Raw genomic sequence first — 22,022 nt, forward strand, 5'->3', positions numbered from 1 at the left:
TCCCAGCGTCGAAACGGCGAACTTTTGGAAAAATATTTCGTTTTTCCTCAATAACTCCTAAACCCTTGGAGATACGGGAAAATTGCATAGGACCTTTTTTGTAGAGGACGACGAGACCTATAATTTCCATGTAAATTTTTTTCGCTAACATTAATATTTAACGAGTTATTGACGAAAAACGAAAAAACAGTTTTTTGCAAATTACTCGTTAACTATTGACACTAGCGAAAAAACTTTACATGGAAATTGTAGATCTCGTCGTCCTCTACAAGAAAGGTCTGATGCAATTTTTCCGTATGTCCAACGGTTTGGGAGTTATTGGTCAAAAACGAAAATTTGGAAGAAATTGAAGGGGTACCCCTTGGAAAAATCTCGGAAAAATCGAAAATTTTTTTTTGTCGTTTATTATTAGCAATGTTCTTCCGACGTCTGATTTCTTTTTAAAAAATGCGTTTCTAAAGTGCATAAACTTTCGGGATTGACTGTATAGCCAATACATCCTTAAAATCGTCAAGTCGATTTACCTGAATAGCGAGCGGGAAGATATTCATTTTTTTAATCAAATGGCTCTCGTGAGTCGTTAAGAATTTGAGCAGATTGATGAGAGCTGTCCAGAGATCCCTCCATTGATATCCAAGCCTGACTCTACATCTCTTTTGGTAACAGAGTAACCGCTGTAAAACTCCGATACATTGATGGTAAAGTTCGAGCGGAAATTTCTTCATCATATGGGAAGTGACAAATTCGACGAGCAGGTCTAGGATTTCGAAACGATTACCAGAACGAGATTGAAAATTCGATAAGTAGCATGGAAAGAGACTGTAGAAGACGGATACCGAGCAAGGTAGCTGCCAATGGTTGAGCCGGTGCCACTTTGTCTTGTATCTTTCTGTGATGCATCGGTACTCGATGAAGCTGCACTCTGAACGCCAAGTTTGCGTCGTGCATTAAACTGTTCGCATACTGATCCTCCGCGATGCAACTCAATATCAGGAAACATAGTTTAACATTGTTCATTATTGCCTCTGTCCTGATCACTTGCATAACTATCGAACTGAAACATACGAGAGAAGTCAAAGCTTTTTAGAAACGAAACTGGAACGCGTTAGATGTAGGATACTGTATGGATAGTTCCTCTCACCAATATTGTAAGAACGTGGCCAACAAATTGAATGGTTGGGCCATTACATCAGGTAATTGCGCTCCGGGCGCTACCGCGTTCGGACCTAAGGTATTGTTCGGAGAAGGCGGTGCACTGGTATCGCTCTGAGTGTACGCCAGAGTCGTTACGAAATTACGATTCAAGTGTGTTGCTTCGTAAAGCGCTAACAACAGCGCGTTGTTCGCGCGGACCTGTTGCGTTTTCGCTTCCTCCTCCCCAACGAACATACTACCGACTATGCTGGTCAAAGAGGATAACCAGGACGCTTGTACTTCTACGGTTCATAGAAAAGCATCTGATTAAGTCCTGGAGAGAGCCGTGACAACAGAATCTTGTTCATACCTGCCCTTTGCTGAGCGAACTGTCGGCAAAACTCCGTCAAGGAGCTCGATATGACTTGCCCGTAACCGTTAAGAGCTAGCTCGTCGTCCAAAATTGATAGTTTCACGATATAAGGATTCGCTCTCTCGTGTTTTCTATAATTGACTAGAAGCGTTAGAAGTAACACCGCATCGTGCCCGTGACGACTTCTAGCTGACGTGTCTCTGAGTAGCTGTACGAAGAAAAATAAAAAAACGCTTCGACAATCGATTCGAACAATACTATTCGATGTTATATATCGGTCGTATGCTATGGAATAACACCTACTTGAACCAGAGATTCAAAAACACTATTAAGCATAACATATTCCAACAAAGTGTTTTGACTAACATTGTCCATGCCAGTTACAATGATTAACAACAATTTCAAGCATAAAGCTTTTAAACTATCAGGGTATTCACCTAGAATCATGGAATCAGATTTTAACGATTCGTCAGTCTCGAGAGGACAACGGGATGATTAGTCGAACGTTGAATGTGATACGTACATATGTATGTATATTTGAATCTTTGATTTCTTGAATACGTTACAAGAGTTAACTGTACCTGTCAAAAAATTATTACAATGCTGCATCAACGTTGTCATTCTCTGTTCCGCGGAATCAAATCCGACTAGGATGTCTATCAAGTTGAATCCGCAATCGCCTTGACCAGCTTTCTTATACATAGATTGAATAACAGCCGCTAAAGTTTGTAAAGCGTAGACGACTCTGAACGGGTGTTCGTCGACCAACGTGTCCACGCAATGACAAACCAGGGCATTCAAATTTTCTCTACTAGCGTTTAACTGTTCCGTGGTCATGTGTAGAATTTCACTTTCGATGTGTGGGACCTGCAAGTTAACAAAGGAATAGAACATCGAAACGTATTAGATCACAGAGTATACAATACGACGTTTCTCGTCATTTGTTTTGTTTCTTTGACAGGGAAAATTCAGAAAAAACTTTCCAGTTCAGTTCATTCATTTGGTTAACATAAAAATTCTTGAAAAAATGCTACTCTGGACCTATTACTGTAACATTTAAAACCTCAGGCTTCGTTGTATGGAAGCTCGCACATTGGTAAAATTTCATAATGATCGGCAAAGTTGTCACTAAGTTTATACAGGTAAGATCGAGAATGATTTATAAAAGGTTCGCCCGTATTCGAACGATAACACTTATATTTACGTCGTTCAACAGTCATTACCATCATGGGAAGTGACAAAATATTACGGAAGAGTGTGTATGTATCAAATAAAATGCTTAAAATATAAATTTCAAACAAGCGAGGCATGGTTTAATTTTAAGTGCAAGTTTATGCCAGGTAGTTTGCGTAACGAACTCGAATGCGAGGAATCTATCGAAAAAAAGGGTATGTACCAGAAGAAGAAAAGAAATATATTTTTTTCATCGCTTCCAAAGACACGATTGACGTGATTAAATTTGTGATCAAATTTTTAGTCAAACCCCAGTCTAAACAGCAGGTGAAACCTGGGACTATAAAATCGGAAACTAGTTTCAACGACGTTATAAGAAATGCTAAACGAAGCAAGAAAGGAAATAAAAAGTATCAAGAAGATGACAAATTTACTATGCCGGAAGACTGTATCCCGCAAAAAAAGAGGAAGGTACAATTTAATTACAAGATAATTTAGTATTCAATTCGAAGCTATCATTTTCCTCGTCAAACTATTTTCATTACAGGCCAAACGTGCTCAATAATTTCTACGATGGATCAAGACTTTTCGACCCGAAACTCTGTCAATTTTTAGACCAATCTCATTTGCAACCATTTATCTTTTATTTGTATTTTTAACATTAAATAAAGCTTGATATTGAACGAAACTAATTACTGACCATAGGTTTAATTAAGAACAGTTCGTTCCAGAAATTTGGATGAGCTAATGTTAGATCTTCTCCCTTGAAAAAACTTTCATAAATCGGTACGAGTTTCCCCTTGTGTTGCCGCTTTGAGCCTGAGCCGCTACGTTTTCTCATAGCCATTGCCATAGTCGATCATTCACTTTTTACCATTTCCTTCACCTGAAAAGAACGCAACACAATTTTAAATTTGAAATAATATTTTTTTATATAAATTCAGAAGACATGGTTCATCGCCGAAAATTTGTCTCTCAGTATAACCTTTGAAAAATATGTTCGATGGTTAGAACCGATGAACACAGTTTTTAAACAAGATACTTAATTACTGAAATGATGCTGCTTTTATTTAATTTTAATTTTAAGAATTATAATATCGTGTCTAACGAATTTCGATATTTGCCGGCTATTTACTTACGAATAAAGCGGACAGTTCCTGACGGATATCATAGGAGATCTTTACCACCTTTACTAAAAAACGATTCGAGCAATCCTCGAGATGCGATTATTTGTGATGATCCAATTTATTAAGAGACTCATCGAAAGAGCCTTTGCAGGGTGAAAATGGAAAATAAGTAATAATTATAATTACAATGAATTACGAAAACATCCATGCACAAGAATGACAGGCAGCCATCACTATACTTATTATTTAGTTCCTGTACTTGTCAGTAGTAGTAGTAGTAGTAGTAGTCAACCTAGTCAACTGGTCAGCAATAGCAATGTCAGCAATAGTCAGCATCACTACTATCAGTACTATCAGTAGTCGTAGCGTCGTAGCCGTCAGTCTGTCACTTGGGTCACTTGGGTCACTTAATCATCTGTAATATTGCCAGTTTCACGTGTACTCGCGAAATACTTATATAAGTTCAATTACATACAGGGAGGCCCAGGACTATGATCCAGTATATTTATCCTAAAATCTGCTGTATTCTACGTGCAATGAACTTGCACTTAAGGATTCCGCAATCTTTAAGAATCAGGTTTTCATTGTTTTTGATATATACACCTACTGCATACTAAATACTTGTTTTATTAATTCAATCATTTATATCTGTAGATCCGTATCACCTGTTGTGTCGTGTGTTCGATGCTATGCCGAAACGTCCACGAGACGTATTTCCTACGAAAACGAAAATACCAATCAGAATAACTCTGAAAGTAATTCTCGTAGAAGATATGCAGCGTTCGTCACCGTTGCGGCATCCATGTTAGGTTTATATTATTATACGTCTCATAAAAAAGTCTGTGCTCTGACCAAAAACCCTGTCGAATGCGGAGAATACAGAGCAGACTTAAAAACGTATAGCATGCAGGAAGTAAGCAAACACGATAATAAAGAGAACGGTATCTGGATAACATTTAGACGAGGAGTGTACAATATAACAGACTTCGTTGATAAACATCCAGGTGGTCCTTCTAAGATAATAATGGCTGCTGGTGGTTCTATAGAACCGTTTTGGACGATCTTTGCTAATCACAACAGAAAGGAAATATACGAGCTTCTCGAAACAATGAGAATAGGAAACATATCTGAGAATGATGTAATTTCCGACGTATCTAATGAACACGATCCATACGCGAGAGAGCCTGTGAGGCACAAAGCGTTGAAAGTTAACGGTCAGAAACCGTTCTGTGCCGAACCACCCCCTTCTTTGTTGATCGAAAGCTTCGTTACACCGGTGTAAATAAGCAGAGAATTTTATTTTCTTCGCCAAGCAAACAAATTACCAGTCGTTCACTAACGCGTTAACTACTCGCTACAGGGAACTGTTTTACGTTAGAAATCATCTTCCTGTACCCGAGTTAGATTCAGAGAGCTACGCTTTAGAATTAGCCACTGAGGAATCAACGAGAAAGACTCTGAAATTGGAAGATATCAAAAAATATCCCAAGCACACAATCACAAGCGTTGTAATGTGTGGTGGGAATAGAAGATCGGAAATGGCAGCGGTAAATCAATCTACTATTGCTTCTTTTAAAGTAAAAATATTTATATATCATTTAAAATTTATTTTTTTATTGGCTAATTTTTTATCACAGGAAAAACCGCTAAAGGGTCTTACTTGGGGTGTAGGGGCTGTAGGTAACGCCGTATGGACCGGCACCAAGCTCTGCGATATCCTCAGAGATTTAGGAATCAATGAGGACGATTACGATCACGTACAGGTAAACAGGTTAAAAACGTCGTACGAATGAACGACTAGACTTAACTCATTTATTACAAAAAATATGAGATAACGTACAGTTCGAGGGATACGATTTGGATCCTTCTGGTACACCTTATGGTGCGAGTATACCTATCGGAAGAGCTATGGATCCTAAAGCAGACGTGATTCTAGCTTACGAAATGAATGGACAATCTATACCGAGGGATCATGGATTTCCTATTAGAGTAATCGTTCCTGGTGTTGTGGGCGCCAGAAATGTGAAGTGGCTCGGTACCGAATATTACAGACTTATAGTTGTAATTAAGTTGAACTTTTTGATTTGAACCTTTGATTCCTGACGCATTTTTCGTAGCAAAAATAATCGTCTCGAAGAAAGAGAGTCCGTCGCAATGGCAGCAGGGCGATTATAAAGTTTTCTCTCCCAGTACCGATTGGGATAACGTAGACTTTTCTAAAGCGCCAGCTATCCAAGAGATGCCTGTGATTTCGGCTATTTGTAAACCGGAACCATTGGAAAATGTGAAAGTGGTAAACGGGAAGATAAACGTGAAAGGTGAACTATGACTGCTTTTAAAATTTTGTTCGCAGCGGAATTGCGATGATTCGACCCAAGTACTTCTTTCAGGATACGCGTGGTCGGGAGGAGGTCGGAAAATTGTACGAGTTGATGTAACGAACGACCAAGGCGAAACTTGGCATACGGCGAATTTAGACGCTGAAGATACCAATGCTAAAGATGGTCGGCACTGGAGTTGGACGCTTTGGAGTATAGATCTCCCCGTTCAGAAAGGCTGGAAGGAAACAGAAATTTGGGCGAAAGCTGTAGACGCGTCGTACAATGTGCAACCTGAAACTGTAAAAAATATTTGGAATTTACGGGGTTTCCTCTGCAACGCTTATCATAAAATCAAAGTTAAACTCGATCGCTGAATCGTTGTACTCTACCGTTTATTAAAAAAATAAGTAACTTGTTTCATCGAGAAACATTAAATGGGATTCTCCTCAAACAAGTATCTCCTCAAATCTTCATAGCTCGGTCATTGAAATAGTTAGGTATATCCTCCGTAGGTAGTTCGTAACTCGTCGAATCGTATATATCGTGAACTTCGATCAAAGGCGGAGATCTTATAGTGGATTTCCCAATTACGATGGCATAAGGAAATCCGGACACACGAGAATGCATCAATCGATTGCCAATTGTCAAATTCGTTCTATCGTCGAGTACGAAATCAATGTTTAATCGATCTAAAGTCTCTATTATTTCGTTCAAGTACTGAGACCCGGTTTCTTCCTTACTGCCTTTCTGCAAGTTATTACGATCAATACAATTGTCCACGCTGTTTGCAGTCCGTTAGGAACTCATTCTCTGCAAATTCATTACCTTCGGCAGTATAACGCACACCGTGTAAGGTGCTATAGCTTTCGGAAATCTCAATTCTTCTTCGGTAGACAATATTTCAGTGGCGACTGTAAAAATCCGACTCAAACCGAGTCCGTAAGAACCCATTGCCAAAGGTATCGATTCGTTTTTCAACTTTTGCGTCACGTTCAGAGGTTTCGTGAATTTCGTGTCTAACAGGAACGTATGTCCCACCTTGAAGGAAAAATAAGCATCCATGAAAGAATTAATGTAAAATCGATCTAGGCGTTCAGCTCTTTGAATCTACCTCCGAAGTATTTTCTTCGCGAAAGTCGCCGTTACATTTAGGACATTGAGACTGATTGCACATGGTCTTGTTAATAGCGTATTCACACGATGAGCATATACAAAGGGTATCTTCTCCGATATTACACGTATAATGATACTCGTGAGATAAGGAACCTCCAATCGAACCTGGATCGCCGATAGCTATGGAAACGTATAAGTACATGCATTCATAACATCGGCAACGTTCTCGGGAATTGTTCCAATACCTTTCATAAATTGGATCCCTAGTTTCTTAAATATATTATCGTAAGCTTCGCACACAGACGTATACGTCTCTTGAGCTTCACTTATATTCGTATCAAACGTATACAGGTCTTTCATAAGAAATTCTTTGCTTCTAAGAAATCCTAGTCTTGGTTTCATTTCATCCCTCCATTTAGTAGAAACTTGATACAATCTTACAGGGAATGTCTTTGATGACAATACTCCTACAGTCGACATTAAATTACAAATTGTTTCCTCATATGTCTATAATAAAATGCCAAGTTTGCTAAAGCTCTTCCACCTTCCAACAATCCTAAACTGTAGTTTCCTCCACCGAGTAGAAACTTACTGGACTAAGTATGTAATGTTTATTAGACCTGTCTTTTACGTGAAACAATTCTGAGATATTCTCCCTCAGTCTGTCCGTCTTTTCCCACAAATCTCTCGACGTTAAAGCTGGAAGTAACATCTTTTGGGCTCCGATCTTCTCCATCTCCTTGTCAACGATCGCGGTCAATTTATTTAAAACCCGCAAGCCCATAGGTAGAAATGCGTACATGCCGCTGTTTACTTGTTTCATCATTCCATATTTAATTAAATTCTACAATCAACATATGTATACACAATAATTAGCCGGTTTTCGAAGAGTATCTATTCATAACAAACGAGAAGAGTCTTTTGTACTTTATAACTTTTCGAAGGAACCTCCGTCTTTTTAGTGGTAGCGATATGCGCAATAATCGGCTGGAATATTCGTGACAATCGTGCGATATTGCGACCCGATACATTAGACATTTTTATATAATTATCGTATTCAATTATTAATTCACTGGATATAAACAGGTGATTGCATTCGTGCCACTTGCAATGGATTACCGGATTACTGTAACCGCATGTGAAAAACAGACCCTTAGAATAACAGCAATATCCTCAGCTTTTGCTGGAATAGCTTGGGCTTAACAGATTTTTAACAAAAATTCATAAAAATATTGTTAGTTTATTTAAGAAAAATCTGCGTGGATATTCGTATAAATTTTATATCCTATTGTCCACTATTGTCCGAAAAAAGAACACTACCTCACTACCTGCTCGTTACATAGGGCAGTATCAAAAGAAGAAATTTTTATTTCTTGTTGTATTTTTAGCTTCAATGTTTAAATTTTATTATTATCGATATAAAATATAAAATCCCGGATATATTCTAATTGGCGATACATCCTCCAGTCAGTATCTTCGAACCATTTCTGAAATTCCTTTGCGAATTAAACCCAGGGCACAAAGACGTTTCATTTCGTGTTTGAGAGACATATGTATCTATATGTATATGGCATCAAAATAATATTTCACGCGTAGATATTCTTGAAAAATAACTTTATTCTAGGTTGTGTATACTAATGTGCCTATTGTTTGACCGAATAAATAAATATTACAGGCCGCGGAACTGAAAATATGAAGGGATATCACGAAGTATATTTGTAAGGTTTGGTTAAGATGACGTTCTGGCACCGCTGACATCGAATGTATTTTTCTTAACATCAATCCTAGCACTTTCATAACAACAAAGTAAATTATCACAAAGTGCTGATGGCTAATCATTACGAAGTACCCAATTGGTACGTTTCAAAAGATTTCACAGAAATTTCGAACGAGTCTATGCAATTGATGTAATTGTAAATAGAGGAAATGTCAATTGTATAGTACATTGAGTCTGTTTCTTTCAGGGCTGGGAAACCACCAGTTGGACTACATTTAGATGTACTGAAAAATGACAAGCTAATTCAGGTAAAGCTTTAGTATTACACTTGATAATTAAAGTATTGTGTGACTCTTCTGGGATCATAACAAAAATCCTGTTTCATTATAGAAATTGATGGTTGATGAGAAGAAATGTTACCTATTTGGACGTAATCAACAATTAAATGACTTTTGTATAGATCACGCTTCCTGTTCCCGTGTTCATGCTGCTCTTGTTTATCACAAACATCTAAATCGTGCATTCCTTGTCGACTTGGGTAGCAGTAAGTAATTATTTTCGTAGTGTTTCTAACTCATCACTTTAATAAATACACGAGATGTATCAGACAACGTGTCACGAACAATAAAGTAATATATAGAAAAGTATTAAGAATTTTAAGACTATAGAACAATGGTCGCTGTTAACATTAGATCTGATTTGTTAAGAGAGTCTTGAAGATTAAATTTAGACATAAGCGTTGAACAATTCTTTAGCACATGGAACATTTATTGGTAATCTCCGTTTGGAGCAACACAAACCCACACAGTTACCAATTGATAGTACATTTCATTTTGGCGCTTCTACTCGGTATTACATAATTAGAGAAAGACCGCAAACGGGTACAAGGCCCATTATCGAGGAGTTGGAGAAACTGTCGGAAGATGCAGATACCGGTGGTTTGTTGGGCTTACCCGAAACGGAGACAGAACTTGATGTATGTATCGCGAATGTATCAGTATTAAATCGTGCTACGAAATTTCTAGAATTATAATTTTATATTGTCGATTGCAGAATTTAACAGAATTTAACACGGCGCACAATAGGCGAATATCTATGCTAGGTATAACAGACGATGAAATACATAAACCAACTAGAAAACGGAAAAAGAAGGGAATTACTTTCAACGATGACGAGGAAGTAATAAATCCGGAAGATGTTGACCCATCGGTCGGAAGATTTCGTAATCTTGTTCAAACGACCGTCGTTCCTAGTAAGGTAAGAAACATTTTCATTGACTATCGGTTAGGCTGGTTTCCCGTCGAAATAGAGCATTCAATGACTTCTGCATTTATACATTTCAGAGAATGCGTATGGAGGGAGGTTTGATATCGCTCTCGGAAGATCACAATCCTTTAAAACATCTACAATCTACGATAACTGCTCCTCAGTTGTACCAAGATTTACCACCGGAACAATTCACGCCGTCGTCGCTATCTCTTAATCCATTTTCTAGTGCATTATCCTCGCTGTCGTCTCGACTAGGTATCGCGTTACCAAATCCAGCACCCGAGGTAGAGATGACACCGAACCAAATACAAGCAGAAACACCTCATGTGCCGGAGTTACCTGGTCCTACCGATACGCGAACGATGGAACCAAAAAAGAAAAAATACGCCAAAGAGGCCTGGCCTGGGAAAAAGCCCATACCGACGCTTTTGGTGTAATTACAGTGTTAAGGAATTTATTTTTCTGTTGTTTGAAACGTTAAGTAACACAAAGATCTTGTGCATAAATCATATAAGTGTCAGGATGATATTTAGTCGATATTAATTTCGTCAATATATAAAACTTCAGTCGCATTTATCTGTAAGTATATTATTTTTTCACACGATAATTCATCCTGAAGAATATATTTTTAATTTTCGACAACTTAAATCATTTGTAATTACGTTGGAAAAAGCGAAATTGTAATTAAAACTATCTGTAAGATAAGAAATACGAATAAATAGAAATTTATCTTATTTTAATATTAAGGGAAGTATAAAATGAAACAAAGGATGCTTTAATTTGTTTTTGCTTCATGATTATTTTCATCGATTACCTTCGGATATTCTTGACAGCTTTACAACTTGAAAAAATAAATTATCTTGAGTTTACCGGAATTGTATGTATATTACATTTATGTAAAAATTGTGGTTAAAAGATAACGGAATTTACAACGTGCTAGGTAACAGATAATACCGTTATCACGTATATAAATTGTTTTAAACCGGCGCAGTGACATCGTATGTATTTGGTGCAATAACTGTGTCGATTAATTTTAAGCGACTTTGAGTCCGTAATAAATTGCGCTTCAGCTATACGTAAATAAACACAAATAGCATTCTCCGTATTTTGATGAGTTTCATTTTCCGAGTTATAAACATCCTTGTGAGCGACTAGTTTATCTCAGCTCTGAGATAGATATCGCTCAAATATTCAAGTCTGGATGCGAAGCTTCACTTCCTTTATTTCAACGATATAAACGATTGTATAAAAAATAATTTTATCAAAAAATTAAAATTAAAACAAATCACAAGACGAATAGAATATTATATAAATAGCGTGTATCGTTCGTTTCTTTTTTACACACAATTTGATCATGTATTAGTGTTTTTGTTGGGTAGCTGGAAAATGCCAGAATACTTGAATAGATTGCACGCGTTTATCTTTCATTTTAATACTCCATTGAAGCGTCCGGTGTAGTCGACGATTCGAGCGCGACTTCTTCATAATCTCTTTCCAGCGCGGCGAGGTCGTCGCGTGCATCCGCGAATTCACCTTCTTCCATACCTTCGCCGACGTACCAGTGAATGAAGGCTCGTTTATGATACATGAGATCAAACTTGTAATTTAATTTAGCCCAAGCTTCTTCGATAGCCGTGGTGTTCGACAGCATCGAGACTGCCCTTTGCACCTATATACGTACACGATAACATTTAACTGTCGACTTCTACGATATCGCAGCGATTTAATATCCGGAAGTAAGTGAACTAGAAGAGTTTCATACGCGTTCGAATAAATAAAATTTTTGTATCAACCGTTTAACGATCGCTGTCGACTTTCCTCGAGCTTGATGATTTTCAATCAACAAGATCGGACAGAGAAGGGGTATGAGAAAATATGTCTCAACGTTTGTTTATTAATTACGATCTTGACTTATCTTTTTACGTAATATAATTGGTACCTTGGCAAGGTCTCCGCCGGGCACGACGGTAGGCGGCTGATAATTTATGCCTACTTTGAATCCGGTTGGGCACCAATCCACGAAGCGTATGCAACTTTTTCTCTTCATCGCGGCAATAGCCGCGTTAACATCCTTCGGCACGACTTCGCCACGATAAAGAAGGCAACAGGCCATGTATTTGCCCTCACGCGGATCGCACTTGACCATTTGATTCGACGCTTCGAAGCATTCCGACGTTATTTCAGCGACGGACATCCCCTCGTGGAAGGCCTTGTCGGCCGATACCACCGGGGCATAAGTCACCAGTGGGAAATGAATTCTGGGGTACGGTACTAGATTCGTTTGGAATTCCGTCAGGTCTACATTAAGGGCACCGTCGAACCTCAGCGAGGCGGTAATCGAAGATACAACTTGGCTGATAAGACGATTCAGATTCGCGTAGGAAGGACGTTCGATACCGAGTTTCCGCCTACAGATATCATAAATCGCTTCGTTGTCCACCATAAACGCGCAGTCCGAATGCTCGATCGTGGTATGAGTTGTGAGAATTGCGTTATACGGTTCTACGACGGCGGTGGACACCTACATAGATACATAGTTTTTTGTCTTTCATTTCGAGATCTAATAAGACTTGGCTTGGCTATGCTCTATAGAACAACGGTTTTTAAACCAAGTTTTAAGAAACGCTGATCGAAAGAAACTGATGACTTCAGACTCGTTTGTGAAAATTGTTATGTCGTACTTGGGGGGCCGGATACACGGCGAACTCTAATTTGCTCTTTTTGCCGTAATCATCGGAGAGTTTTTGCATGAGCAACGATGTGAATCCTGATCCGGTACCTCCTCCGAATGAGTGGAAGACGAAGAATCCTTGAAGCCCGGTACACTGATCCGTCAACCTTCTGACCCGATCCATTACGGAATCTATTACCTCCCGTCCAATAGAATAGTGACCTCGAGCGTAATTGTTTGCTGCGTCCTCTTTTCCAGTGATCAATTGTTCGGGGTGATACAATTGCTTGTAACGCCCTATTCTTACTTCGTCTAGGAAAACGTTTCCGAGCGTATACAGTGATTCGCGAGCTGGCCAATCCGAGATATTTACTAACCAACAACCGTAGGCTCTAGGTCGACCATCACGGCACGCGGTACCATTTTACCGGAACTGGTCTCGTTGAAAAAAGTATTAAAACAATCGTTTGTTCCGGAAACTTTGTCTGATGGCATCGTCCCATCTGGTTGAATCCCGTGTTCGAGGCAGTATAGTTCCCAGCACGCATTGCCCATTTGAACGCCCGCTTGGCCCACGTGCATTGAGATACACTCACGCTAGACCATAATTTATCAGTTCCGTTAACAATCATCGATAAAATAAAATTACATTGCCTCGTGCAACGTTGGATAAATTTTAACGTTTCATGATCTTATCGATAAGAATGAAATGTAACACGTACCATTTTGATTAATCGTTTTTTTAACACGTATCTTGAAATACTCTATTGGATTTTCTTGAATCGACGGGTCGAAAAGGAGATTTAAAGATTTTTATGTTAATTACGAGGAATTTTGGAAGTCGGGCATCCGCTACCCAAGAAAAATACTATGACAATTTATTTCAGTTGTCTGGACGACGGAATCATCTGATTTGAATGAACGAAATAAAGGAGCATCGAAACATGGTGTGTATTTATTTGTTCTTGTACCGGGCACCGGGCAGAATGTCGATGAAACAAAGTGATGCAATAAAATTTTATTTAGACAAACTTATGTATAACTCAGAGATTGCGTAATCTGATTTATCATTTATCGATGTTTCGTTCTGATTATATCTAATGAATACACAGTTCACAAGAGGCAGTATATGATTTATAGAACTTTGAGCTTGGTACTTTACGCTGAACGATTTTATCTCGTTATATTTATTGCGTGTATTTGATTAAAGATGATGAGTGACGCGGCACGTTTCTCTTTCTCATTGCATTTAATGAATTTGCCTTTCCGCATATCACGCATCCTTTATTACAATCTCTAAAAATAGCCACGCCAAATGTACTGTTAATGTTCGGAATGGATCAGTGACCTTGACATTTTCGTCACACTGTGTCTTCGTGGAGAATCAGTTGTACAATAGTTTGCGATCTTAAGGGACTTATATAATTTATACGTAGCAAATCGATCATGCGCGTGTTCGCACATGTGCTACACCGTTGGATCTCTGTCGGTTCCTTGCCATCACTATTGAAGGAGGATCCTGCGGAGGGAGCCCGAGTTGTTACTCGTGTTTCTTCGCTGTGATGACGCCAAGAACTACTGTTGAATCAACGTGAGCGCGAGCGCGAGAGTGACTCGTGAAGTATTCGAATTCTTTCACGCGGCATGGTTTCCTTCTGGCGTGAGTGCCTGTGACCCGTAGTACTTACTTATGTGTAACGAGACTGATCATGGATTCTAGTAAAAAATATGACACGCCAAATCCAAAATTGAAGGCGAACTGTTTTAGCCGATTGATTTTTTGGTAAGTGGTTACATGACGCTGCATTTACGATATTATCAAGGGACGGTCAATTTATTTTTATTTTACTTCAAGGTGGTTGAAACCGCTATTTTGGTATGGAAGAAGTCACGATTTAGAAATCAAAGATATTTACAATGTCATGCCAGAGGATGTTAGCCAGCTTCTTGGAGATAAACTCGAGAAGTAAATATTAAACGAGCATATATTTGCATAGGATCAATATCAGTAAAATTGTTTAAACACAGAATACTTAAAATTTTCTTGCACTCTTCCTATATTTAGAAATTGGTTGAAGGAAGCTAAGGCCGCAGCAGAGGCAGATAGAAAGCCCAAGTTTTTCAAAGCCTTAAGAAATACATTCGCTTGGAAAGTCGCTTACTACGGGGGGTGGCAATGTTTCTTAGCAATGGTTATAAGGTAACACTGCATTTCTCTATTTTCATGGAATTTTCAAGTATAAATTGAAATTCTGTTCCAGAGTTGTGCAACCATATGTACTTGGCCTACTTATTTGGTACTTTGATCCAAGATCAACTTTCACTACCACAGAAGCATATATTTATGCTTCAGCCGTTGTTGTTACATCTTTGTCATCAGCATTAACTGCTCATCATGCTAGCTTAGGTTTGATGGAAGTTGGTATGAGAATGAGGATAGCATGTTCTTCTTTAATGTACAGGAAGGTGAAGCAATGATTTTTTTTAATAGTTTATCAAATACTATAGATTAGCAAAATTTTTATCAACTTATTTTGTTGTTATCAGATATTACGTCTATCGAAATCTTCTACCAATATAACTACACCTGGACAAATTATAAACCTATTATCAAATGATGTAGCAAAGTTCGAACAATTGTTTGTTGCAATACATTATATTTGGATTGTGCCACTGCAAGGTGCTTTGATTGCTTTCATGATATGGAAAAATGTAGGAATTGCATCTTTGGCCGGTATTTTTCTCATAAGTATCCAAACTCTACCTCTACAAGGTGTGCTATCTATAACTTACAAATCAATCGAAAAAGAAAAAGAGATCACTGAGTTTGATTGAATTGTTTAGGATTCATGGGGAAATGGATATCAAAGTTAAGATTAAAGATCGCAATTAAAACAGACGAAAGAGTACGTTTAATGTCGGAAATTATTGGGGGTATTCAAGTGATCAAAATGTATACATGGGAAAAACCGTTTGAGAAGCTTGTTAGCACTGTCAGAAGGTTTATTTCCACTTCATTATTCTCCTACCATCCAAATACTGCCTATTATTAAACTCGAATTCCTTTTCAGCAAAGAGATAGACGTACTGTCGATTACTTCGTACTTACGAGGGTTTACCTTAGCTAGTTTTGTGTTCACCGAGCGTACCACGTTATATTTTACACTCATGACGTATGTACTTCTCGGGAATAGTATATCAGCCGATAAGGTATTTTCGATGGCCCAGTACTTTAATATTCTACAACTTACTATGGCGATATTGTATCCCATGGCCGTATTAGCTGCCGCTGAGGCAGCTGTATCCATTAAGAGGATCGAGGTAATTAATTATCGTTAAACCGGTTTCTTATCCTTAACAGGCTCGTGTTTTACATAATTCGTACTTTTGTAGAATTTTCTACTGCTGAAAGAGAATACTAGCATAACGTATTCTGAGCCGACGAAGGGAGATGGTAGCATTATGATCAAAAACGTAACAGCATCTTGGACAGACTATGCAATATCTCATACTTTACATGACCTTAACATTCATATAGAACCCGGTAAACTCGTTGCTATCGTCGGTGCGGTTGGTTCGGGAAAGGTGATTCACTGAGTAACAAGGAGTAACATCTAGTCATGGGTGACATACTCGATATTCTCAATTCTCTCATATTTCAGAGCTCGCTTCTCAACTTGATTTTGAAAGAATTGCAACAAACGCATGGCGAGGTACGAGTAAACGGTGGCGTGTCTTACGCGAGTCAGGAAGCTTGGTTGTTCGCAGGAACGGTGCGAAATAACATACTTTTCGGACGGCCTTACGAGAGCAGACGATACTGCGAAATTGTTCGAGTGTGTGCTCTCACTAAAGATTTTCAACAGTTCAATCACGGTGACAAGACCTTAGTTGGAGATCGAGGCGCATCACTCAGTGGCGGGCAGCGTGCGAGAATTAATTTAGCCAGGTTCGTAAATATAAAACTGTTTATCTTATCGATATATAAATAAACGCGCCCAAGTTGATAAGTAACATTAATAAATTCTTGGATTACAGGGCTGTATACAGAGATGCGGATATTTATTTATTGGATGACCCGTTATCCGCAGTTGACACACACGTAGGAAAGCATTTGTTCAATGAGTGTATCAAAAGCTATCTTCAAAATAAAACGAGAATTCTCGTGACTCATCAAGTGCAGCATTTAAAGAATTGCGATTACATCATTCTGATGAACAATGTAAGCTAGAATTGATCGAGCGCTTTACATCATTCTGATGAACAATGTAAACTACGATTGAAATTAATCGAACGCGTGACTAGTCAATATTTGTTTCAGGGTAAAATCGAATCCCAGGGAACATTTGCGGAACTTCAAAAGAAAGGTACAAATTTCTTAAGCACGCTCTCAACCGAAGAAAACAAAGAGGAGTCGGAAACGACAGATCCTAGTGAAAACGCTAAAGCTGATTTAGTATGTATGACTACTTATGGTAGCAAGGATGATGATGAGGCAGAGCCTGAAGAAACGGAGGAATTGATGGCTAAAGGAAATATATCTAATGCTCTTTACTGGAAATATTTCCGAGCCGGAGGTTCCATCTGCATGATTTTGACTTTCGTATTAACTTTAATTTTTGGCCAAGTGGCAAGCAGCGGTTGCGATTATTGGGTTGCTTACTGGTTAGTACCCGTTATTCTTATTATTTTATCTTTTTAGTTTATGTTATACTTCTATTTTAGGACGAATCAAGAAGAACTACGCATTAAAAGTCTAAATACCAATCACACTTTAGAAACATCAAAACAAAACCAGAATCTTACAGTTCCACTCTCTATCTCGAATGATACGCTTGAGTCTGAAATGGATAGTTTTAATATTAGTGTCCCGGGTTTGTCAACAATGTTAGAAAATAGTCTTGTTAATGGGGTAAGTGTTTCATTTCGCGCCGTCTTAATGTTACACATAACAATTACGTATATTTTTTATTTTATTTAGACGTACGTGATGAATGCAGTACATGACGATTCGAGTTTCATCGATCGTGACACCGCTTTGTGGATTTATGGAGGTTTTATCCTTGCGAGTATAGTATTTACGTTGACAAGGAATCTTACGTTCTTTAAGATATGTATGAATGCCAGTAAAAATCTTCATAATTTCATGTTCTCGTCTTTGCTAAAAGCGCCGATGCTATTTTTCGACACAAATTCGTCTGGTAAATATTGGCTTTTACTCATTATTATACGAGTATGAGAAAGTATATCGACGTATCAAATTTTTAGGCCGCATCCTGAATCGTTTCTCGAAAGACGTCGGTTCTGTTGATGAAGTGTTACCGCGAACAATGATAGAATCGATACAAATATTTGCAGTAATGGTTGGAATCTTAGTTCAAGTTCTCATTATCAATTGGTGGACAGTATTTCCGATGATCGTAATGGGTTTCCTTTTTTGGCAAATACGAAACATCTATCTTAAAACTGCGCAAGCTATGAAACGTTTGGAAGGGAACAGTAAGTATCTTATACTGAATCATGCTGCACGTGATGACGACACGTAGCGTGTAGTTAACAGCTGTCTTCATAAATATTTTAGCGAAAAGTCCCGTGTTTTCCCACGTTAGTTCTTCATTGCTTGGATTGACGACAATTCGTTCCGCTGGTGCGCAGGAGATGGTTCGGAAAGAGTTCGATGTGCATCAAGATCTCCATACTAGTACTTACCTTTTGACCATATCAGCGAGCACTGCTTTTGGTCTAGCGTTAGATTTCGTATCTGTTGGTTTCGTTGCTTTTATTACATATAGTTTCATACTGCTCGATGACGGTAATTTGATATTTTTTATGTTACTACCGACGACACGATCGGCGCCTGGTCATTAAACCGTTTATTCACGAATCCTCAGGCAACACTTTCGCGGGGAACGTAGGATTAGCCATATCCCAAGTGCTGATTTTATGTGGCATGCTTCAGTATGGCATGCGGCAGACCGCCGAGACGATAGCACAAATGACTAGCGTAGAACGAATTTTACAATTTACGCAGTTAGATAACGAGGGACCTTTAGAAAGTGAGCCTAACAAGAAACCGTCTGCACAGTGGCCTTCTAAAGGAGAAATCAAGTTCGATCACTTGTACTTACGCTACGACGACTCCGCACCCCCAGTACTTAAAGACTTGTGTTTAGTCATTAAGCCTGGTGAAAAAGTAATTGATCTTATTTACTACTAAAACGTGTTAATTATCCAGTGGTGTTACGTTAGAACTAATGATTAAATTTGATGCTTTTCAGATAGGAATAGTCGGTCGTACAGGTGCCGGCAAAACCACTCTGATTTCAGCTCTATTCCGCTTAGCTAAACTCGAGGGTGCTATTTACATAGATAACATAGACACGAAACAAGTAGGTCTTCATGACTTACGAAAGAAGATCTCTATTATCCCGCAAGAGCCGGTGCTGTTTTCGGCATCTCTCAGAGATAATCTCGATCCGTTCCATGACTTCGATGACGCTGCTCTCTGGGAAGCTCTCGACGATGTAGAATTGAAATCAACCACTTCCTCTTTAGATTACGTCGTTGATCAGGGAGGTGCAAATTTCAGTGTCGGGCAAAGGCAGTTACTTTGCCTGGCGCGTGCCATCTTAAGGAACAATAAAATTCTTCTCCTCGACGAAGCTACAGCTAACGTCGACCCTTCGACAGATGCCTTAATACAGAATACTATACGACAGAACTTCAGACATTGCACGGTACTGACCATAGCGCACCGATTGAACACGATTATGGACAGCAACAAAGTGCTGGTCATGGATCATGGGAAAGCGATCGAATTCGATCATCCGCATATTCTGCTTCAAAACGAGGAAGGCCATTTTACTGGAATGGTGAAAGAAACTGGACACTTGATGTACGAGCAACTGAAGAAAATTGCGAAACAGGTATATCGAATTTCTATTTTGTTCTTAATGATTGTGTCAATTAAATTCAATGAACGTCTGTTGGCTTTCAGGCTTATGACAATTTATCCACCGACACAGAATTGCAACCACAATCACAAGTCCTAAATGGAACGGTACAGAGTACTTAGGAGTTTCTACTTAGACGTTTCTTTATTTTAAGGTACGACGTATATAGTCCTTAGCGAACAAAACACAATAAAGTGTGCACAATATTTTTGTACGCAATCCTTTTTTTAAACTGTTATGTCGAAAGTGTTTTAAAGCAATGTCCACACACATGCCGAAAGTATTCATTAGTTAAATATTATATTACGTATTTTAAGCTATCTGCTGTGCAGCACCATAACTTTATATATTGATATTTTTATATTTTAATAACACAAAGTGGATTTTATAACACAAAATATATTTTATATATTAGATGCAGAAAGTACTTAAAAAAATTGTACTATACACATTGTGAGAAAACTGTTACATAAAATGTGTACTATTTTAATTTTTAATAAATCATGTATACACGTTCTAAACCTTTCTGTGAAACTTTTATAAAGAAATGAATTGTATACCTATTTTACTAAGTAAGTAATATTTGATTGTAAGAACTATAGAAATGCAGAGTCTTTATTAATATAAATTGTTAGATCAATTGAACAGCACCACTTTTAACTAGATCTGCAACAGCATTATATTGTATAATGTGCTGGGATCCTGGCTCAAGATCTATCTCTTCGTCCAACGAACCTGGTATCATGATTCCATTGACTCTACTGTTAGCCCTTAAAAATACATATGCCTGCATATTGGGCTTAACACTCAATTTGTTAGTTTCAAAGTTTTGGAAAGCTCCAGGCATATGCTGCAAAGCTATCGTTTTAAAGAGCGTTTCCATATTTGAAAGAAACTCTTTTGCATATTGAAGCTCTGCAGCCGTTAGATAACATTCCTCTGCAGACCTACTTGCCTCCTGAGTAAGAATGTGGATGGTATATTTCTCAATTTTTTCTAGACGAGCTCTTAAATAACTGGAGATCACGAACTTGATCCTATCCAATTCCATTCGGTGGATCATCAATCTTATATCACTTTTATCTAACCTCTTCAAATTCTCTTCCATGTGCGTGATCTGTTGCAGCATGCACTCGACCAGGTCATTTTGATGCGGTAGAATCTCTGGTGCAAATTTTTCATTCAACCAAGCCTCCTCTATGGCAACCAAAGCGCTTTGAGCAGTTAATTCTTCCTCATCCTCTTCACCAACCTCCGTGCTCAATTCCATCGCAGAATCAGTTTCCATCATTCAAGTCTCGGATGGAAAATTGTTGCACGTTATACAAATATGTACTCTGGTTCGATTGTATTATTATCCACTATTAATAATTACTGTTTCAATAAATCAGTTAAGCAATTACCGCAACGGCATAACGGTACACGAACAATTCAAGCAAGTACTGTGTTATTATTTCAAATCGTGTAAGAATGTGTCACGTGTACGTGCGATAACGAATTCGATATTTCTCGCCGGGGATATAAATTCGAGCCGCGAGCAAGTTTTAAATTTGAAATGCGAACGAATCTAATTGTGGGATGAAAATCGTAAATTAATCTCACTTTTAATTTGTTGATCCGATAGGAACGGTGCTCCATTTCATCGTAATTTACAACGTAAACGGAAAAATTAATTTCTGAAAAGATCGTATTAAATTTCAGAAGATTTGATCGACCAAAGTTGAACAACAAAAGCATACGCTATTTTAATAAGCTCCTTACAGCATGAAACCATATTAAAGTTGAAATGTAAATAAAACTTATACAGATCTCGTAATCACGAGCCCATCAGAGCACACGCTTGAATATTTCGAATTGAACGATGACTGAACATTTATAAAAAAAAAACATAGCCCAGAGACGTTGATACTTTTCTCGATGTCTTCGGCTAACGACGGACGTATAGATTGTCGTAATATTTATCGGGTATAGAAGAATGAAAAAAGATGTAGCAGAAGAGTCTCAAAGGATGGAGTGATATATTGTGTTTCTATTCCTATTTTAGCCTCGTAAGGTTTCTGTGTGCGGCATTGAAGATACACCAAGGTATTCCTAAATCCTCGTTAACTTAATAAACTCCGTTTTAAGACTGTTTGTCGTCTTACATCCCAACGACATATAGGAAGTCAGAC

The 22,022-nt window shown here is 38.3% G+C and overlaps 8 protein-coding genes across 14 annotated transcripts in view; 4 read left to right on the top strand and 4 right to left on the bottom strand.

Annotated features, from left to right (window-relative positions):
* LOC108630787 (armadillo-like helical domain-containing protein 3) overlaps positions 1–4,077 on the bottom strand; it is a 5,385-nt gene extending 1,308 nt beyond the window's left edge. Inside the window, exons 1-8 of one of the 2 annotated variants that reach the window (XM_018034284.2) lie at positions 3,994–4,077; positions 3,381–3,566; positions 2,089–2,374; positions 1,811–1,944; positions 1,505–1,715; positions 1,142–1,436; positions 837–1,054; positions 525–757 (exon numbers count right to left, since the gene is read on the bottom strand). In XM_018034284.2, coding sequence (XP_017889773.1) covers positions 525–757; positions 837–1,054; positions 1,142–1,436; positions 1,505–1,715; positions 1,811–1,944; positions 2,089–2,374; positions 3,381–3,533 — 1,530 coding nt within the window. In that variant the 5' untranslated portion in view covers positions 3,534–3,566; positions 3,994–4,077. Of the gene's footprint in view, positions 1–524; positions 758–836; positions 1,055–1,141; positions 1,437–1,504; positions 1,716–1,810; positions 1,945–2,088; positions 2,375–3,380; positions 3,567–3,819 lie in introns of both variants that reach the window. The other variant, XM_026818152.1, reaches the window with a different exon arrangement.
* LOC108630791 (uncharacterized) lies at positions 2,369–3,368 on the top strand. 2 transcript variants are annotated; one of them, XM_018034291.2, is made up of 5 exons: positions 2,369–2,649; positions 2,724–2,766; positions 2,848–2,895; positions 2,985–3,151; positions 3,228–3,368. In XM_018034291.2, the coding sequence occupies exons 1-5, from the start codon at positions 2,617–2,619 to the stop codon at positions 3,243–3,245; spliced, it is 309 nt and encodes a 102-aa protein (XP_017889780.1). In that variant the 5' UTR covers positions 2,369–2,616; the 3' UTR covers positions 3,246–3,368. The 2 variants fall into 2 exon arrangements, with proteins under 2 accessions (XP_017889780.1, XP_017889779.1); XM_018034290.2 differs by having other exon boundaries at positions 2,724–2,895.
* Positions 4,078–4,087: 10 nt separating the features above from the next.
* shop (sulfite oxidase) lies at positions 4,088–6,579 on the top strand. 3 transcript variants are annotated; one of them, XM_018034285.2, is made up of 8 exons: positions 4,088–4,224; positions 4,285–4,384; positions 4,462–5,085; positions 5,168–5,354; positions 5,445–5,570; positions 5,650–5,842; positions 5,925–6,125; positions 6,198–6,502. In XM_018034285.2, exons 2-8 carry the CDS (start codon positions 4,299–4,301, stop codon positions 6,500–6,502), a joined length of 1,722 nt encoding a protein of 573 aa, XP_017889774.1. In that variant the 5' UTR covers positions 4,088–4,224; positions 4,285–4,298. The 3 variants fall into 3 exon arrangements, with proteins under 3 accessions (XP_017889774.1, XP_017889775.1, XP_026673954.1); XM_018034286.2 differs by having other exon boundaries at positions 4,088–4,209; XM_026818153.1 differs by having other exon boundaries at positions 4,088–4,384; positions 6,198–6,579.
* Positions 6,335–8,632, bottom strand: ProRS-m (prolyl-tRNA synthetase 2-like protein, mitochondrial). 2 transcript variants are annotated; one of them, XR_001916897.2, is made up of 7 exons: positions 8,169–8,632; positions 7,834–8,085; positions 7,487–7,748; positions 7,240–7,421; positions 6,954–7,166; positions 6,518–6,875; positions 6,335–6,425 (listed from the first exon to the last, which is right to left on the bottom strand). XR_001916897.2 is itself a non-coding variant. In XM_018034289.2 (6 exons), exons 1-6 carry the CDS (start codon positions 8,277–8,279, stop codon positions 6,591–6,593), a joined length of 1,305 nt encoding a protein of 434 aa, XP_017889778.1. In that variant the 5' UTR covers positions 8,280–8,632; the 3' UTR covers positions 6,486–6,590. The 2 variants fall into 2 exon arrangements, 1 of the variants encoding a protein (XP_017889778.1); XM_018034289.2 differs by lacking the exon at positions 6,335–6,425 and having other exon boundaries at positions 6,486–6,875.
* A 121-nt stretch (positions 8,633–8,753) lies between these two features.
* Positions 8,754–11,096, top strand: NiPp1 (nuclear inhibitor of protein phosphatase 1). 2 transcript variants are annotated; one of them, XM_018033889.2, is made up of 7 exons: positions 8,754–8,833; positions 8,917–9,097; positions 9,206–9,266; positions 9,349–9,502; positions 9,714–9,934; positions 10,012–10,215; positions 10,302–11,096. In XM_018033889.2, the coding sequence occupies exons 2-7, from the start codon at positions 9,069–9,071 to the stop codon at positions 10,662–10,664; spliced, it is 1,032 nt and encodes a 343-aa protein (XP_017889378.1). In that variant the 5' UTR covers positions 8,754–8,833; positions 8,917–9,068; the 3' UTR covers positions 10,665–11,096. The 2 variants fall into 2 exon arrangements, with proteins under 2 accessions (XP_017889378.1, XP_017889377.1); XM_018033888.2 differs by having other exon boundaries at positions 8,768–9,097.
* Positions 11,097–11,560: 464 nt separating this feature from the next.
* Positions 11,561–13,501, bottom strand: LOC108630545 (tubulin alpha chain). Its single transcript, XM_018033890.2, has 4 exons — positions 13,276–13,501; positions 12,909–13,210; positions 12,167–12,748; positions 11,561–11,896 (listed from the first exon to the last, which is right to left on the bottom strand). The coding sequence occupies exons 1-4, from the start codon at positions 13,478–13,480 to the stop codon at positions 11,657–11,659; spliced, it is 1,329 nt and encodes a 442-aa protein (XP_017889379.1). The 5' UTR covers positions 13,481–13,501; the 3' UTR covers positions 11,561–11,656.
* A 496-nt stretch (positions 13,502–13,997) lies between these two features.
* Positions 13,998–20,372, top strand: LOC108630540 (multidrug resistance-associated protein 4). Its single transcript, XM_018033882.2, has 18 exons — positions 13,998–14,681; positions 14,754–14,864; positions 14,964–15,098; positions 15,160–15,364; positions 15,446–15,671; positions 15,743–15,899; positions 15,970–16,219; positions 16,292–16,483; positions 16,561–16,847; positions 16,937–17,120; positions 17,220–17,563; positions 17,624–17,810; positions 17,880–18,099; positions 18,167–18,397; positions 18,480–18,710; positions 18,790–19,091; positions 19,177–19,824; positions 19,896–20,372. The coding sequence occupies exons 1-18, from the start codon at positions 14,608–14,610 to the stop codon at positions 19,971–19,973; spliced, it is 4,062 nt and encodes a 1,353-aa protein (XP_017889371.1). The 5' UTR covers positions 13,998–14,607; the 3' UTR covers positions 19,974–20,372.
* On the bottom strand, positions 19,977–21,887 carry Sld5 (DNA replication complex GINS protein SLD5). Its single transcript, XM_018033891.2, has 2 exons — positions 21,613–21,887; positions 19,977–21,527 (listed from the first exon to the last, which is right to left on the bottom strand). Exon 2 carries the CDS (start codon positions 21,140–21,142, stop codon positions 20,483–20,485), a length of 660 nt encoding a protein of 219 aa, XP_017889380.1. The 5' UTR covers positions 21,143–21,527; positions 21,613–21,887; the 3' UTR covers positions 19,977–20,482.
* Between the last annotated feature and the right edge of the window lie 135 nt (positions 21,888–22,022).

This window comes from Ceratina calcarata, unplaced genomic scaffold, assembly GCF_001652005.2.
Source record: "Ceratina calcarata isolate Rehan_Ccalc_2016 unplaced genomic scaffold, ASM165200v1 scaffold78.2, whole genome shotgun sequence".
Taxonomy (NCBI): domain Eukaryota; kingdom Metazoa; phylum Arthropoda; class Insecta; order Hymenoptera; family Apidae; genus Ceratina; species Ceratina calcarata.